This window comes from Microcaecilia unicolor, chromosome 1 (assembly GCF_901765095.1).
Source record: "Microcaecilia unicolor chromosome 1, aMicUni1.1, whole genome shotgun sequence".
NCBI lineage: Eukaryota > Metazoa > Chordata > Amphibia > Gymnophiona > Siphonopidae > Microcaecilia > Microcaecilia unicolor.
The window spans coordinates 15,832,148-15,851,031 of record NC_044031.1 but is presented as its reverse complement, the minus strand read 5'-3'; the positions used below and the strand labels follow the sequence as shown (position 1 = coordinate 15,851,031).

General features: G+C 44.6%; 1 protein-coding gene across 2 annotated transcripts in view; it reads left to right on the top strand.

Annotated features, from left to right (window-relative positions):
* The window catches only part of LOC115463175 (gastrula zinc finger protein XlCGF26.1-like), a 34,442-nt gene extending 30,466 nt beyond the window's left edge, over window positions 1-3,976 (top strand). Inside the window, exons 3-4 of one of the 2 annotated variants that reach the window (XM_030193439.1) lie at window positions 865-1,752; window positions 2,249-3,976. In XM_030193439.1, coding sequence (XP_030049299.1) covers window positions 932-1,752; window positions 2,249-2,954 — 1,527 coding nt within the window. In that variant the 5' untranslated portion in view covers window positions 865-931 and the 3' untranslated portion in view covers window positions 2,955-3,976. Of the gene's footprint in view, window positions 1-861; window positions 1,753-2,248 lie in introns of both variants that reach the window. The other variant, XM_030193450.1, reaches the window with a different exon arrangement.
* Window positions 3,977-18,884: the final 14,908 nt, after the last annotated feature.

The window sequence follows — 18,884 nt, the reverse complement described above, 5'->3', positions numbered from 1 at the left end:
ACACCTGTCCATCTAAATCCTCTTATACCTCAGCTTATGATCAACTGTATTTAAATCATGTATTGACTTTATCATAACCTTACTCTGTAAGCCACATTGAGCCTGCAAATAGGTGGGAAAATGTGGGGTACAAATGCAATAAATAAATAAATAAATATACAAAATCTCTCGTTTTGAAAGTGCCTCCTCTTTACAAATCAAATTACACTGGCTTCCCATCAAAGCGAGAATCACTTTCAAATTATGTACCTTTATCTTTCAAATACTAAATGGCACAGCTCCAGACTATATGGTACCATTAATAAACTTACCTCAAAGAAACACTAAATATGAGGCAAGAAACTATCTCAGACTACACCTCCCAAATTGCAAAAAAATTATCTCCAAAACTGTCCACTCTGCAGACTTCACTTACCTAGGAACCAAATGATGGAACTCCTTAGCACCCAAAATAAAGAAATATGTAGGAATATACTAGAATCCGCAAAATCCTCAAATCATTTCTATTCAAACAAACCCTCACAAAGAACGACCATATCTCAAACAATTAATTATTACATGAATTGGTTATTGCTCTATTTACCATTAACTTTCTCTGTGCTTCATGTACAATTTCTCATTCATAACAGATTTTCTAAATGTTAAACATTCATAGCTATCCCAGTAAGCTTATGATACTGTATTGTAAAATTGGATTCTTACAACAAATTACTTTCTCATGCATTATTCTTTGTTATGTATCCTATACTGTTTTTGTAAGCCTCATTGAACTCACTTGTTTGGGATAAGTGTGATATAAATGTCACAAATAGAATAATTTTCTTATTCACTACTACATGACTGATGCATTCTTGTGTTCAGCAGGTGTAGAGGTCACACAGGAAAGGGAGAGAGAGGAGATCGAGAAAAAGGTCGTACAGAAGTGGAACCAATGTCAAGACAATCTGGATTTATCAGTAATATTGTTTTGCTGGAGACTGAGAAGAGAAATACAAGGAACGATAAGGAATTGGAGAAGGAGCAGAGAGATCTTGCGAGGGAATCGTCTGATGGAGTCACCGAGTGTGAGAGAAGTGATAGGGAGCTCACAAACTCCACCGACCACCAGAAAGATGGGAAAATAAAGAAGCCCTTTATCTGTATGACCTGTGGAAGAAAATTTGATAGGAAAAAAAGTCTGGCTACTCACAAAAGAATTCACAGAAGAGAGAGATCCTTCCACATTAACGATGATCAAATGACGTCTAACCTGCATCGGAGAGACGGGGTAGGGAAGAAATCCTTTGTATGCAACATCTGTGGAAGAAGGTTTGATAGGAAATCATGTTTGGTATCTCACAACAGAATTCACAGAGGAGAGAAAGCTTTCCAAACTAACAGCGATCAAATGATTTCTGAAACTTACCAGAGACACCTTCAAGCAAAAAGATCCTTCCAAAACATTAACGGTGAGCAAATGGCTTCTAATCTCGATCGGAAAGGGAAGAAACCCTTTGTGTGCGAGACCGGTGGAAGATGCTCTGATGGGAAATCTTGCTTGTTATTTCACAAAGCAATTCGTAAAGGAGACACAACCGTCCCAGTTTACAATGAGCAAATTCCTTCTAACCTCCACCAGCGAGAGAAGAAAGGGAAAAAATCATTTCTCAGCGACATGTTTGGAATAAGCTTTGATAGTAAATCATACTTAATAGTGCATCCAAATTCTCACACAGTTAAAACACCATGTCCATGTTCTGAATGTGATAAAAGGTTCATTCATAAGTATCACCTCAGAAGATACCACCAATTCCACGAAAAGAAACCAGTTTTGTGTTTTGAATGTGGTAAAAGCTTCAGTCGGAAGCAAAACCTCAGAAGGCACCAAAAATTATACAGTGAGAAGCCATTTTCATGTTCTGAACGTAAGGAAAAAATAATTTGCAAGGATATGCAACTGTCTGATCAGAAAATTCAGACAGGTCCTGAACCAGTGGCATGGTCCGAGTATGATAAAAGCTCCTTTTGGAAAAGAAAACTTAGAAATCACCAAACAGTCTCCCTGGGGTGAGACCGTTTTTATGTTCTGACTGTGGTAAAGGGTTCTTTCAGAAGACCCACATCCTACAACATCAAAATTACATGCTGGTGAGAGACCCTTTTCATGTACTGACTGTGGTAGAACATACATTCATAAGAAAAACCTTATGAGACATCAGAAACAACACACTCCTGCCAAACTGTTTTCATGTACTGAATGTGAAAAAAGGTTCATTCATAAGTATCACCTCAGAAGATACCACCAATTCCACGAAAAGAAACCAGTTTTGTGTTTTGAATGTGGTAAAAGCTTCAGTCGGAAGCAAAACCTCAGAAGGCACCAAAAATTATACAGTGAGAAGCCATTTTCATGTTCTGAACGTAAGGAAAAAATAATTTGCAAGGATATGCAACTGTCTGATCAGAAAATTCAGACAGGTCCTGAACCAGTGGCATGGTCCGAGTATGATAAAAGCTCCTTTTGGAAAAGAAAACTTAGAAATCACCAAAACAGTCTCCCTGGGGTGAGACCGTTTTTATGTTCTGACTGTGGTAAAGGGTTCTTTCAGAAGACCCACATCCTACAACATCAAAAATTACATGCTGGTGAGAGACCCTTTTCATGTACTGACTGTGGTAGAACATACATTCATAAGAAAAACCTTATGAGACATCAGAAACAACACACTCCTGCCAAACTGTTTTCATGTACTGAATGTGAAAAAAAATTCATTTGCAAGGCTATGTTAATGTCTCATCAGAAAGTTCACACAGATGGTCAACCAGTTACATCTACCGAGTATGATAAATACTTTTGGAAAAGAGAACTCAGAAACCAGCGAAAAATCAACCCAAGACCATTTTCATGTTCTGTTTGTGGTAAAGGTTTTTTTTGGAAGACGTATTTCATAAGACATCAAAAATTACACGGGTGAGAGACCATTTTCATGTTCTGAATGCGGTAATGGGTACATTGATAAAGAAAGACTTACAACACATCAGAAACTTCACATTAATGCCAAAGTATTTTCTTGTACTGAATGTGAGGAAATGTTTGTATGCAAAGATATGCTAATGTCTCATCAGAAAATTCACTTGGATGATAAACGAGCTCTATGTCCTGACTATGATAAAAAATTATATTAAAAAAAGAGAACAGAGAAACCTAAAAATGCATGCTGATGTGAGACCATTTTCATGTTCTGACTGTGGTAAAGGTTTCTTTTATAGTGGCTCTTCGTAAGACAACAAAAATTACACACTGGTGAGAGACCCTTTTCATGTTCTCAGTGTGACAAAACGTTCATTTATAGGGACAACTTCAGAGGACACCAAAAATGACATACGTGTGCAAGACCACAGCCCTTTACACGTGCTAAGTGTGATTAAAAGTGACTTTCTGAAACCAGATCTTGGAAACCACCAAAGTGTTCCTCGTGGTGGCAGACCATTTTTATGTGCCGAATGTGGTAAAGGGTTCAGCATTAAGAAGAACCTCACAAGACACCAGAAATTACACAATGTTGAAAGACTCCTTTCATGCGCTAAATGTGATAAAAGATACATTCATAAGAAAGATCTCATAAGACACCAAAATTACACCCTGCTGGTAGACTGTTTTCACGTTCCTGTTAGTGAGAAAAACTTATATTTGCAAGAATATACTAATACTTGATCAATAAATTTACACAGACCACAAATTATATATATGTCCTGAGTTTGATTTAAAAAAATGTCAGTGGGTTGCTAGAAGGTGGGGGAGGAGGGTGACGGGATGCTTGGGGACAATGTGTAAAATTATTAGATACGTGCTACAGGGGTAGTGGCTGTTGGTACGGTTATGTTTTTGACTAAGATACTGTACGTGTATTCTGGGCTCTTTAAGTTCCTGCATAGGGTTTGATAAGGCGAGGATGATGGGGGGGGGCGGGAGAAATTGATAAAATGTTGATGATGGTAGTTCAGATGTCTGTATATAACTACAATGTGATATTTCGATGGAAAAAATGTTACATTTCATGATTCTGTTTAGCGCTGTATCATCAATAAAAACCGTTGAAACATTAAAAAAAAGAAAGAAGACTTTCAGAAACGAAACCTTAGAACCCACCATGCAGCACACGCTGACGATGGGCCTTTTTACTGTTCTGAATGTGGTAAAAGTTTCTTTAAAAAGAAATATCTCGGAAACCACCGAAGATCACGCACTGGTGACGGACCATTTTCACATTCTACATGCGAGAGAAAAAAAAATATTCACAAGACACACCTTACACAATACCAAAAATTACACAGTGTTCAAAAGCCTTTTTCATGTTCTGAATGTGGTAAACGTTTCTTTAAAAAGAAATATCTCGGAAACCACCGAAGATCACACACTGCTGACGAACCATTTTCACATTCTACATGTGAGAGAAAAAAAAATATTCACAAGACACACCTTACACAATACCAAAAATTACATAGTGTTCAAAAGCCTTTTTCATGTTCTGAATGTGGTAAAAGTTTCTTTAAAAAGAAATATCTCGGAAACCACCGAAGATCACACACTGCTGACGAACCATTTTCACATTCTACATGCGAGAGAAAAAAATATATTCACAAGACACACCTTACACAATACCAAAAATTACACATTGTTCAAAAGCCTTTTTCATGTTCTGAATGTGGTAAAAGTTTCTTTAAAAAGAAATATCTCGGAAACCACCGAAGATCACACACTGCTGACGAACCATTTTCACATTCTACATGTGAGAGAAAAAAAATATTCACAAGACACCTTACACAATACCAAAAATTACACAGTGTTCAAAAGCCTTTTTCATGTTCTGAATGTGGTAAAAGTTTCTTTAAAAAGAAATATCTCGGAAACACCGAAGATCACGCACTGGTGACGGACCATTTTCACATTCTACATGCGAGAGAAAAAAAATATTCACAAGACACACCTTACACAATATCAAAAATTACACATTGTTCAAAAGCCTTTTTCATGTTCTGAATGTGGTAAAAGTTTCTTTAAAAAGAAATATCTCGGAAACACCGAAGATCACGCACTGGTGACGGACCATTTTCACATTCTACATGCGAGAGAAAAAAAAATATTCACAAGACACACCTTACACAATACCAAAAATTACACAGTGTTCAAAAGCCTTTTTCATGTTCTGAATGTGGTAAAAGTTTCTTTAAAAAGAAATATCTCGGAAACCACCGAAGATCACGCACTGGTGACGGACCATTTTCACATTCTACATGCGAGAGAAAAAAATATAAAACAAAAAGTGAGGAGAGTGGATGAGGATACCAACAATGATATATTTATTGACTTAAAAAATAAAAGTTAAAAAATGATGTACATAAAAATGACCCGACACGGCCGTGTTTCGGCCCAATGGCCTGCCTCAGGGGTCTTTGTAACCTCGGAAGATGTAACTCGGAATGTGTACTCCAAGGGAAATATCAAAACACAATCCTCTTAGGTCTCCTCTCTTCAAAACATATATAAAATATATATTAAAAGGCAAAACGAACCTGTAATACTCCTCTCCGAAGAGATGTCTACAATTGTGAAATATATTTTCATGCTCTGAGTGTCGTTAAAGGTTTATTCATAAGAAGTTGCACACTCGTGAGGTAACCCAGATAACCTCACACCTACTATGTTTGGGTAAGCTGAAGCTTTATGGTCCCTGAATCACAATTCGATGGAACAACTGCAAGCATTGATGAGTTTCTCAGATGACATCAGAATGAATTTTGGGCTGGACAGATGTGAAAAGGCAACCTTAATGGAAAACAAAAGGACAAATGAAAGTATAAGACTGAAGACTGCAGTATAGCAGAGGCTGAACAGGAAAGCGTATTCAAAGAGAGGAAGAAGGCACAAAATACTGAGCAAAAGGATGGTCAAAGAAATCCTGTAGAAGACTGAAACTGATATTGAAAAGTGCTTTAACAAAACAGAGCTAAGCTGCAGGTTATCGTTCAACTTGCACTCTGTATGTTGTGACTAACCCCATAACGATCCTTAAAAAATGAATGGAAGAATGAGAAAGTTCCATCCTCGGGTAAATTATAAGAACTGTGACTCTCCAGCTCATTTTCGAAAAGTGATCGCCGGCCATCTTCCGACACAAATCGGGAGATGGCCGGCGATGTCCTGAACCCTGCCAAATCGGTATAATCGAAAGCCGATTTTGGCCGGGTTCAACTGTTTTCCGTCGCGGAGCCGGCGAAACATCAAGGGGGCGTGTCGGTAGGGTAGTGAAGGCGGGACGGGGGCGTGCTCACGAGATGGCCCGTTTCGCCTGATAATGGGGGGGGGGAAAAGCCAGGCTTGACGAGCATTTCACCGGCTTTACTTGGTCCCTTTTTTTCACGATCAAGCTTCATAAAGGAGCCCCAAATGACCACCGGAGGGAATCGGGGATGACCTCCCCTTACTCCCCCAGTGGTCAGCAACCCCCTCCCACCCACAAAAAAAAACCTTTTTTGCCAGCCTCTATGCCAGACTCAAATGTCATACCCAGCTTCCTGATAGCAGTATGCAAGTCCCTGGAGCAGTTTTTAGTAGATGCAGTGCACTTCAGACAGGTGGACCCAGGCCCATCCCCCCTACCTGTTACACTTGTGGTGGTAAATGGGGGCCCTCCAAAACCCACTGTGCCCACATGTAGGTGCCCCCTTCACCCCTTAGGGCTATGGTAATGGTGTAGAGTTGTGGGGAGTGGGTTTTGGGGGGGGGGGATTTGGGGTGCTAAACAACCAAGGGAAGGGAGCTATGCACCTAGGAGCTATTTTTCTTTTTAATTTTTAGAAGTGCCCCCCCCTAGGGTGCCCGGTTGGTGTCCTGGCATGTGAGGGGGGCCAGTGCACTACAAATGCTGGCTCCTCCCACGGCCAAATGCCTTGCATTTCGCCGGGTTTGAGATCGCTGGCGTTATTTTCCATTATGGCCGAAAACTGATGCCAGCCATCTCAAACCCGACGAACTCTGACATTTGGCCGGGCCCAATCGTATTAGCGAAGAAAAAAGATGGCCGGCCATCTTTTCGAAAACACGGTTGGCTCCGCCCACTTACAGCACCGGCCTCGAAGATGGCCGGCCAGCTATTTGGCCGACGCCGTTCAATTATGCCCCTCTCTGTATCCCAAAAGAATATGGGCCTTATAGAAAAAGATTACAGAATAGAGCTATCATCTTGGGCCTTCAGGCAAGCTTAGGGTCAAAACATCCAACTGTTGAAAAAAAAGTGCTGAAAATACAACAGCGAATGCCCAGAGTCAATTTCCATCCTTAAACTTAGAGAAACGAAATGGAGGGGAAGGAGTGAGAGTTAATCAGCTCACAGAGGAAAAGAAGCAAAAGAATTTGCAAAATAGACAGGAAGAAACCTCTTTAGAAAATTAGAAGAGCAGTCAAAGAAAAAAAACTGAGTGAAGTATGAATACAGTAGGAAACACAGAGAGTAAGCCAAGATTTAAAAAAAAAAATTGCCAAAACAGATTTTGTACCACTGAACTGGGAACGGTCACATATCACTGGGTGTGAAGCGCTGAGGTAAAAAAAAAAGCATGTCTCAGCCACCGGAAGCTACATAAACAGGATGACGCTGATATTTAGACCACGGGAGGAAGGTCAGCTAACTCTTGCGGTCAGCGATCAGCCTGGACCTTGAATTCTAGGCCGTTTCTGGTAACTGGCATCGAATATTCAGGTGGGTTTTTTTTGCCGGTTTAAATTTAACCGGCCAAGCCGATATTCAGTGCTGATTGGTTAAGTTTAAACCAGGGCGTATCCGCGTGGGGCCTCAGGGGCCTGGGCCCCTGCAGATTTTGCCCTGGACCCCCCTACCGCCATCAACCCTCCCCCGCTGCCGTTGCTTACTTTTGCTGGCTGGGGACCCCAAACCCCCGCCAGCCGCCCCGAGGTGTTTAAAGTTCATCTTTGGCCTCCGTGGCCGTGCTGCTGTTGATAGGAGCTGTTGAATCCACTTCGGAGTCTGACGTCGCAGCACGTACAACGTACAACGACGTCAGACTCCGAAGTGGATTCAACAGCTCCTATCAACAGCAGCACGGCCACGGAGGCCGAAGATGAACTTTAAACACCTCGGGGCGGCTGGCGGGGGTTTGGGGTCCCCCGCCGGCTGAAGAAGTAGTTTTTAAGGCAGCGGCAGGTGGAAGCGGACCTCGGCTGGCGGGGGTTGTGGCCCCCCGCCAGCAAAGGTAAGCAACGGCAGCGGGGGAGGGTTGGCGGCGGGAGGGGGGTGGAGAGAGTCATTGGTGGCGGTGGGGGCTCTGACAATGGCGGGGGGGGTTGGTGGTGGCGGGGGGGGGCTAAAATGTGCCCCCTCCCTCTGGCTCTGGCCCCCCCTACCGCCGGAGTCCAGATACGCCCCAGGTTTAAACCAGTGGCGTAGCCACAGGTGGGCCAGGGCCCACCCAACAGTAGCACACGTTTAGTGGTAGCTGTGGGATCCCAAGCTCGGCCAGCTGAAGGCTTCCTCCAGATGGTAACGAAAACGCTACTCTCCATGGTACCGGCGTCTGCGCATGTTCAGTTTTCAGCGCATGCCCGCTGCAGACTGCCAAGGTGGAAAGAAGCGTTTTCCCACCAGCTGAGATATTTTTGGGCGGTGGTTGGGGGGGGGGGGGGAGGAGAACAATTGGTGCCCACCCACTTCTTCCCTAGGCCCACCCAAGTTTAAACCGACCAAAGAATACTTCTGCTATTTAGGTTTGACAAACTTCGGTGTCCCTTTTACTAAGGTGCACTGACAAAATATCCTGTGCTGTTGTAAACACGTGTATTGGACACACCCAGCCATTTTTCAGCGTGGCTGCAAAAATGGCCTTTTTTTTTGGCTGAAATTGGACACGCGGCAAAATGAAAATTGGTGCGCATCCATTTGGGCCTGAGCCCTTACCACCGCCTATTGACTTAGCGGTAAGGTCTCGCACGTTAACCGGGCGGTAATCGTCAGCACGCGTACAATGCAATTACTGTCCGGTTAGCACTGCACGCCACAAGGTAGCCCGGGCAGTAGTTCCGAATTCGTATGTGTTGGGCACGCATAGAGGGCAAAATCGAACGCGAACACCCATCTCCATGGGCGTCTATCTCCGAGGACGGGTACATGAAGGGGCGGTCCAGACCGTATTTCGAAAAAAATGGGCGTCCATCTTTTTTGCGATAATACGGTTGTGCCGGGTAAATGCATCGGATTTGGGCGGTTTTGTTTTTTCAGCAATAATGGAAACCGAAGGCGCCCAGCTCAAAAACGAACAAATCAAAGGCATTTGGTCGTAGGAGGGGCCAGGATTCGTAGTGCACTGGTCCCCCTCACCTGCCAGGACACCAACCGGGCACCAGAGGGGGCCCTTGTAACAATTACCAAACAAATTAAAATACCTCCCAAGTCCATAGCTCCCTTCCCTTGGGTGCTGAGCCCCCCAAATCCCCCCGCAAAACCCACTGTCCACAACTCTACACCATTACCATACCACTTATGGCTGAAGAGGGGCACCTAGATGTGAGAACAGTGAGTTTTGGGGGCGGTTTGGAGGGCTCACATTTACCAGCACAAGTGTAACAGGTAGGGGGGGGATAGGCCTGGTGCTCCTGGCTGAAGTCCACTGCAACCCACTAACAACTGCTCCAGGGACCTGCATACTGCTGTGATGGAGCTGGGTATGACATTTGAGGCTGGCATACAGGCTGGGAAAAAAAAAGCTTTTAAAGTTCTTTTTTTTTTGGGTGGAGGGGGTTAGTGACCACTGGGGGAGTCAGGGGAGGTCATCCCCGATTCCCTCCGGTGGTCATCTGGGCAGTTGGGGCACTTTTTGGGGACTTGTTCACGAGAAAAAAGGGTCCAGAAAAAAGTGACCCACATTCTCGCTTCTGGCGCCCTTCTTTGTTCGATTATTGGCCGAGGGCGCCCATCTCTCCTCGGCCGATAAACACGCCCCAGTCCCGCCTTCACCACGCCTCCGACATGCCCCGTCAACTTTGTCCGTTCCCGCAACAGATTGCAGTTGGAGACGCCCAAAATCGGCTTTCGATTATACCGATTTGGGCGCCCACGGGGAGAAAGACGCCCATCTCCCGATTTGGGTCGAAATATGGGTGTCTTTCTCTTTCGAAAATAAGCTGGATAGGCCCTATGCGGCTTAGTAAAAGGGCCTCTAAACTGGCAATTTTTTTGCCGGTTTACATTTAATTGACCAAAGCCGATATTCAGTGCTAACTGGTTAAGCTTAAACCGACCAAAGATATTTGTACTATTTAGGCCAACAAACTTAGCTGGCGATTCCTGAATAACTGGGACTATCTCCTGAGGAAATTTTGCTGGATAGACGATTAAGTGCCGTTTAAGCAGCCAGGAGCCATTCTTGATTGGTTACATGGTTTTAAATATCGGGGGTGTATGACCCTGTAATAGAATTGTGGCGAATCGAGAAGCTGTACTTTCCTGGGCCATATCTGTAACCATAGGCAGTCGGTGGCCAACTGTTTGGGGAGTCTAAAGGGGGTGGGGCCAGGGGTGGAGCTTAAATCCATAATTGTCTGATAACACACAGAAATAAATAAATAAATAAAAATAAAAGTCGCAATTAATTATTAAATTTAGATATTAGATATGTATCATATGTCAAAGAATAAAGTGGTTGCTCAAAGCATATTCTAACCACAATCGCTCAACTGCAAAACACTATGCACAAATTTGTGCAAAAACACACTCAGAACCTTACTGTACCATAAATATTACCCTGGGCAGAACCTAATACACCAATATACCACCCATACGGAAAATGCAGACCGTCAACAATATTGAAACAAGGGATCATAATCATCACAATTCTCATGTAGAGCACAAAACACCCTAATTCATGTTTAATGTGGGATAAAATGCCATAAATAAGTAAATAAAATAAACTTTTAATGTTGAGCACCTGATTCTGAAAGTGGACATATTCCAAACACTAATGAAAATAAAATGATCTTTTCTACCTTTGTTGTCTGGTTGTCCGATCTGCTGCTATCTGTTCTCAGTGCAGGTCAGGAAGTCATCCTCCTTAAAATATCTCCCTGGCAGCCCAGCCAACTCCCCCCCTCCCCCTGCTCTCCCAGCAGTAAGGTAAACAAACCATAAACCAATTTCTACAACTGGTTACAGGAGGCTAGAGGGCTTTCACTGCAGCTCCTGCTGTGAGGATGGAGGTAAATCAACAATTTAAACCTCTCAGAGCACAGCAGGGGAGGGCTTAGCCTGTCCAAGCCTCTTATACCGGGCGCCTATGTCTGTACCCACAGATAAAAAGAGCGATGCAAGAATACCAGACACTGAGATAAAAGAGTTAAGGACAAGAACAGTGTTACTCACGGAACAGTTAGGACGTGACTGTTCTGGACTATGTATGAAGAAAGAGAAAATCCTGCAGAAAGATACAGAAATTGTTCCAAATGATTTTGTTGCCAGTTGCCCGATTAAAAAGAATTTCCAAGCTTATCTTGATATGCTGCTTATGTGTACAACACCTTCCTAATCGCGTGTCCAGAATCTTGAAAAATAACCCACAGCACGTTGCAGTGTCATGCCCGTAAAAGCTTAAATAGGTGGTGAAAAAGGTGCTCAGAAAATCAGAGACCAGCATGGATCAAAAGATGTATGGTTTAGTCTCATTCTCAGTCAATCATTGCACATTTGAATAGAGAAATAACTCCAAAAACCCCAATCTTGAGCTGTCACATCACGATATCAAAATGTTACAAAAATCAAAGCCAGGTACTTATTTTAACATGAATTCCAGGTCCCATGGGGATGTATCTAGAGAGCTGAAAGTCGAGTATTTTACTCATTCTGTTCCATTGAAAGAAAGTACGCAGTACGTTTGGCTGATCTCAGAGGAAGCGCTCATAAGCATCCAGGAAGTCCCATCAAGTGTCCCAGCTTGTCTGGACTAACCATGAGCTATTTCAGTTTGCACCCAAGGAACTACTCAACTGCCATCTTGGCCTAAGCAACCCTAAGGTAATGGAGTATTGGGATCCTCTCATCCTCCCTCTCATTATTTATTTATTTGGATTTTGCTCACACCTTTTTTCAATAGTAGCTCAAGGTGAGTTACATTCAGGTACACTGGATATTTCTCTGTCCAATGAGGGCTCACAATCTAAGTTTGTACCTGAGGCAATGGAGGGTTAAGTGACTTGCCCAAGATCACAAGGAGCAGCAGCGGGATTTGAACTGGCCAACTCTGGTGCCCTAACCACTAGGCCACTCCTCCACTCCATATTATGCCATATAAATTTAATTATACTATTCTGAACACTCGATATTACCCTGCCAGATACCTGCACTGGGAGGACCTGGAAGAGAAACATCACGCAAGACAAAAATGTTCATTTTCAGTGTGGCTATTCTCCCAAACCATGATACTTCTAGGGAGCCCCAGCTCTCTAAGTCTCCTCTGACCTTGCAAATTAAGGGGCTAAGCAGGGTTACGCAAGGCCTGGAGGACCTTGTTCTGTTCCATGCTGTCAGCCACAGGTCTTTCCATCACCCACTAGGGTTTGCTGCTCTTGCTGACTGGATTTTTCTATATATCCTCAATGATCCTTAGACACCCTCAGCCACCACTCACTGAGGTTCAGAAGAGGCTACAGTACCCTAAAGGGGTGCAGGGTCACAAACTCCAAGCAGGAGTCCTACTGCATAAACCTAGTGAGATATGCTCCCTGGTCCAGATGATCAAATCCCCAGTGCTGTTCTGAACAGCCCTGGAAAACTATCCCCAGAACAGCACGGGGGATTAAAGTCCTCATGATCAAAACTAATAGCATGTAAATTCATGTGCACTATTAGTTTTCATCGTGGGGGTACTTCTGTGGAAGGATTGTGCCTGAGCATGTGATTTCTGCCAAGATTTCTGGTGTGGAGAGGTAGATCTGGGATCAGCGTAAAGGTGATATATTTTTTTTTGTTACATTTGTACCCCGCACTTTCCCACTCATGGCAGGCTCAATGCGGCTTACATGGGGCAATGGAGGGTTAAGTGACTTGCCCAGAATCACAAGGAGCTGCCTGTGCCTGAAGTGGGAATTGAACTCAGTTCCTCAGTTCCCCAGGACCAAAGTCCACCACCCTAACCACTAGGCCACTCTGAAAACTGTGGGCTGAGATCAGGGCACCAAGGGAGGAAGTATAGATGGAGAAAAGGAGAGGTCCTAGGACAGATCCTTGAGGTACACCTACTGAGAGCGGGATAGAGGAAGAGGAGGATCCACTAGAGTATACACTAAAAGAACGCTGAGAGAGATAAGAAGAAAACCAGGAAAGAGCAGAGTTCTGAAATCCAAGTGAGGACAGCGTGCCAAGGAGTAGGCTGTGATCAACAGTGTCAAAAGCAGCAGAAAGATCGAGAAGGATGAGGATAGAGTAGAGCCCTTTGGATTTAGCCAGGAATAGATCATTGGAGACTTTAGCAAGTGCTGTTTCAGTTGAATGAAGGGGGCGAAAGCCAGATTGGAGTGGATCAAGAATAGCTTGAGAAGAAAGAAAATCGAGGCAGCGACGGTGGACAGCATGTTCTAGTATCTTGGATAAGAAAGGGAGGAGGGAGATGGGGCGATAGTTGGAAGGATCCAGAGAAGGTTTTTTGAGGAGTGGGGTGACTACGGCATGTTTGAAGGCATCAGGGACAGTCGCAGTGGAAAGTGACAGATTGAGGATATGACGGATGAAAGGGGTGACAGCAGGAGAGATAGTGTTGAGTAGATGAGTGGGGATAGGGTCAGTGGGGCAGGTGTTTAGTTTTCAGGATGAAAGAAGAAGTAAAGTTTCTTCTTCAGTGATTTCGGAAAAGAAGGCAGGGGTAAGAAGGTTGAGAGAGTGGACTGAGGGAAGAAGGGGTGAAGGAGAGCTGGTTGCGAATTCAAGTTTTATCTTGTGAACCTTATCGTGAAAGTAATCAGCCAAAGTCTGAGGAGAAAGTGAAGGGGGAGTTGGAGGAGAAGGCACTTTGAGGAGCGAGTTTAGTGTGGCAAAGAGACGTCGAGGACTTGAACCAATAGAGTTAGTCAATTGGATATAATAATCTTGTTTGGCAAGTTGGAGAGCAGATTGGAAGGAGGTCAGCAAGAATTTGAAGTGTATGAAGTCAGCATGGGCACGAGATTTAAGCCAAAGGCATTCAGCAGAGCGGGCACAAGAGCGTAGGTGGTGGATAGTAGGGGTCAGCCAAGGCTGGGGTTTGGTACGTTTTACAGGACGAGACACGGGAGGAGCGAGAGTGTCCAGAGTAGATGACAGAATAGTATTGTAGGAAGAGACAGCCTCATTGACGGACTTGGTTGATATAGCAATAGAGAAAAGATTAGAGATACTGGAGGACAGGGTAGTAGGGTTAATAGCCTGTAGATTCCTAAACGTGTTGGTTAGAATAGGACGGGACTGACGAGTAGGGTGTCTAAGCATGAAAGTTAAAAGATGATGGTCAGATAGGGGAAGAATTGAGGCAAGGAAATTGGAGGGTGAGCAGTTGGAGAAGAATACAAGATCAAGACAGTGGCCATTCGGAGAAGAATACAAGATCAAGACAGTGGCCATTCTCGTGAGTAGGGGCAGTAGAGCACAGTTGAAGATTGAAAGAGGATGTTAAGGCAAGAAATTGAGAAGTATAAGAGTTAGCGGGGTCATTAACATGAAAGTTAAAATCCCCAAGAATGAGGGAAGGAGATGAAGGTTCAAGAAAGAAGGAGAGCCAGGCATCGAAGTCAGTGAGAAAGGAAGAGGGGGATTTAGCAGAGGGTCGATAAATGACTTCTACCCGGAGAGGTAGAGGAGCGAATAGACGGATCGAGTGGACTTCGAAGGAAGAAAAGCAGTGAGACTGAGGTGGAAGAATGGGTTGAAATTTACAGGAGGGTGAGAGTAGTAGCCCGACACCGCCTCCGCAAGCAACTGAGCAAAGAGTATGGGAGAAGAGATAACCTCCATGACATAGGGCCGCAACTGAAGCAGAGTCTTCAGGGTAAATCCAGGTTTCAGTTAGGGCAAGCAGATGAAGGGTATGAGAGATAAAGAGATCATGGATCTCCTCCTTTCTTCCAAAGTATACATATTGAGATCTTTAAGTCTGTCCCCATATGCTTTATGACAAAGCCATCTTCTGGTCCAACTCCATCCTGTTTATATCTTTTTGAAGGTGCGCCTCCAGAACTGCACACAATATTCTAAATGAGGTCTGACCAGAGTCTTATACAGGTGCATCATCACCTCCTTTTTCCTACTGGCCATTCCTCTCCGTATGCACCCAAACAACCTTCTAGCTTTGCCGTCACCTTTTCTACCTGTTTAGCCACCTTAAGATCATCACATACAATCTCACCCTAGTCTCGCTCTTCTTTCATGCACAAAGGTTTTTCACCCCCTAAACTGTACCATTCTCTCGGGTTTTTGCAGCTCAAATGCATGACCCTGCATTTTTAGCATTAAATTTTAGCTGCCAGATTCCAGACCATTCCTCCATCTTTGCTGGGTCCTTCCTCATGTTATCCACACCATCAGGGGTGTCTACCCTATTGCGGATTTTGGTGTCATCCGCAAAAAGACAAACTTTACCAGAGAGACCTTCAGCAATATCACTTTCAAACATGTTAAAAAGAATCAACCCAAGAATCGAACCTTGCGGCACACCACTGGTTACCTCCTTTTCCTCAGAATGAGCTCCATTTACCACTACCCTCTGTCACCTTCCAGTCAATCAGTTCCTAACCCAGTCAGTCACTTTTTAGGGCCTATACTGAGGACACTCAGTTTATTTATTAGTCATCTATGTAGAACTGTGTCAAAGGCTTTGCTAAAATCTAAATTCATCACATCTAGCGCTCTCCCTCGATCCAACTCTCTGGTCACCCAGTCAAAGAAATTAATCAGATTTGTCTGACAACACCTGCCTCTAGTGGAGCCATGTTGCCTCAGGTCCAGTAATCCATTGGATTCCAAAATCTTGACTATTTTCTGTTTTAAAATTTGGATTTACCACTGAAGTCAGACTTACTGGCCTGTAGTTCCCAACCTCTTCCTTACTTCCTCTTTTGTGGAGGCAGGGCCGCTGAGAGACTAGGCTGGGGCAAGGCCGTCCCGCCTCTGCTTCCCCGCTCCCATCACTGCCGCCCCACACCGCTGCAGTCAGCGGTCTCACCTGCCTGCCTCCACATCTCCAGACCCCCTTCATTCAAAGCGGCAGTCGCAGATTGCGTCTCTTCTGGCCTTCCCTCCCTGTGTCCCACCCTCGTCTGATGTAGCTTCTGGTTTCCGAGAGGGCGGGACACAGGGAGGGAAGGCCAGAAGAGACGCGATCTGCGACTGCCGCTTTGAATGAAGGGGGCTCGGAGCTGAGGAGGCAGGCAGGTGAGACCGGGGACTGCAGCGCCAGCGGCCTGACCCCGGCGCCGGGCCTCCCTTGGAGGCCCGGCTGCCCCCCCTCTCGGCGGCTCTGTGTGGAGGGCCACATTTGCTCTTCTCCAGTTCTCTGGGACCAAACCTGACTCTAGAGAAGCACTGAAAAGGTCAGTCAGCGAAGCTGCTAGAAGTTCCTTAATTCCTTCAGTACTCTTGGATGTATGCCATCTGGCCTCATCCATCCCTCTGTCCACCTTTAGTTTAGCCCTGCTCCTCACAAACACAGTGTTCTGAATATCATTCAAGGACTACCACCCCTCTATTCCTATTTCTGCGGTCCTGCTCCCAGCCCTTCAGCTGTAAACACAGAACAGAAATATTTGTTAGGTAATTCCACTTTATCAGCGTCTACATATTCCTCCCCTTCACTTTTGAGTCTCACAATGCTACTTTAGCACTTCCTCCTACCAGTGACATAGCTAAAAAATATCTTGTCCCCCCCCCCCCCCCCCATTTTACCATATTTGCTATTTTTTTCTTCCATTTGCATCTTTGTTTTGCTGACTACTGTACTAGCTTCTCTTCGCTTTTCCAGATATTGCTGCCTGTCTTCCCCTTTTTGCGATCTCACTACTTTTGAGAACCAGTGCAGCCTCCTAGTGGTTAGTGCAGTGGACTTTGATCCTGGGGAACTGAGTTCAATTCCCACTGCAGCTCCTTGTGACTCTGGGCAAGTCACTTAACCCTCCATTGCCCCTGGTACAAAATAAGTACCTGAATATATGTGAACCGCTTTGAATGTAGTTGCAAAAACCTCAGAAAGGCGGTCTATCAAGTCCCATTTCCCGTTCCCTGTCCAGCATCGGCCTTGGTTCCCCCATGCTGGATCTGGTGAATCTTCTTTCCATCTTTTGCTGTTTGCAGGACGCAGACCATAGAAGTCTGTCCCAGGAGGAGTAGCCTAGTGGTTAGTGTAGTGGACTTTGATCCTGGGGAACTGAGTTGGATTCCCACCTCTGGACAAGTCACTTAACCCTCCATTGCCCCTGGTACAAATAAGAACCTGTATATACTATGTAAACCACTTTGAATGTAGGTGCTAAAACCTCAGAAAGGCGGTCTATCAAGTCCCATTTCCCTTTCCTCTTTTATTTACTTTCCTTACAAAAAGGTTTGTTGACCCTACAATAGCTCCTTTCAGTTTTGCCCACTGCTTTCCAACTTCTCCAGACAATTCTTTGAGGTAATCCCCCATCTGAATAAAGTTCTTTTTTTTTTTTTTTTTTAAAGTCTAGAACCTTCACTTTTGAACGAAGCCTCTCCACACCTATTAAACATCTTAATATTAAACATCATCTGGTGATCACTGGATGCCAGATGATCACCCACTATAACATCGGAAACCCTCTCCCCATTTGTAAGCACAAAGCCGTTATGGCCCCATCTCGCATGGGCTCCATTACTAACTTCTGGAATAGTTTTCGCCTGTAGAGAATCCAGGATCTCCCTGCTTCTAAAACACCCCACAATGGGGATACCCAGTGGTGTGCTGGAGCAGGCTCTCACAAGCTCACAAGAGCCGGTTGTTAAAGTAGGGCCCTCCATGGCTACTTTAACAACTGGCTCCCAAAATGTGGGCTTGGGCCCCCTGCTGAATTATCTTTTATTTTTGCTGGTGGTGGGGATGCTGAGCCCTGCCAGCCAAGTAAATAGACTGCTGCTGCTCCCTGCTCCTTGTTTCCAGCTCTGGGCAGCAGGCTGGGACTTCTCGAGCATGTGAGAGAAGTTCCAGCATGCTGCTCAGAGCAAGACGTTGGGAGTGGTGGCAGTCCATTTAGTGGCTGCCAGCAAAGGTATGCCTAGCGTGCCCGCACGAAGGGAGGGAGGAGAGAGAGGCAAGTGTTGCCCCCCCCCCCCGGCCACCCCTGGCCCTTCCAAATGCAGAGCTGGCTACGTCCGGAGAAAGAGCCTGTTGTTAAAAATTTACCAGCACACCCCTGGGGATACCCCAATCAACATCTGGCATATTAAAATCACCTATTAGTAGCACTTCCCCTTTCACAGCTATGTTTTGAATGTCTTCAATTAAATCTCTGTCCATTTCACATCAATATAAATACATTTGCCATGCCCTCTTTCCAGACTGATCCACATGGGCTCTTCCTTACCCTGTAGGTCTTGCAATTGTGTGGCTTTACTATTATCTTTAACCTATAATTCTACTTCCCCTCCCTTTCTTCCTACCCAGTCTTTCCTGAACAGATTATAGCCTGGTATAACTGTATCCCAGTCATGGTTCTCTGTGATCACCTTTAAATCCAAATCAGCCTCTTCCATCACTGCCTTAAGATCTAAAACCTTATTTCCCATGCTTTGGGCATTAGACTATACTGCTTTCCAGATGTTGCCCCTTTTTCTCTTTTGTGTAGAGGTATTTAATGCTTCACTTGCCCT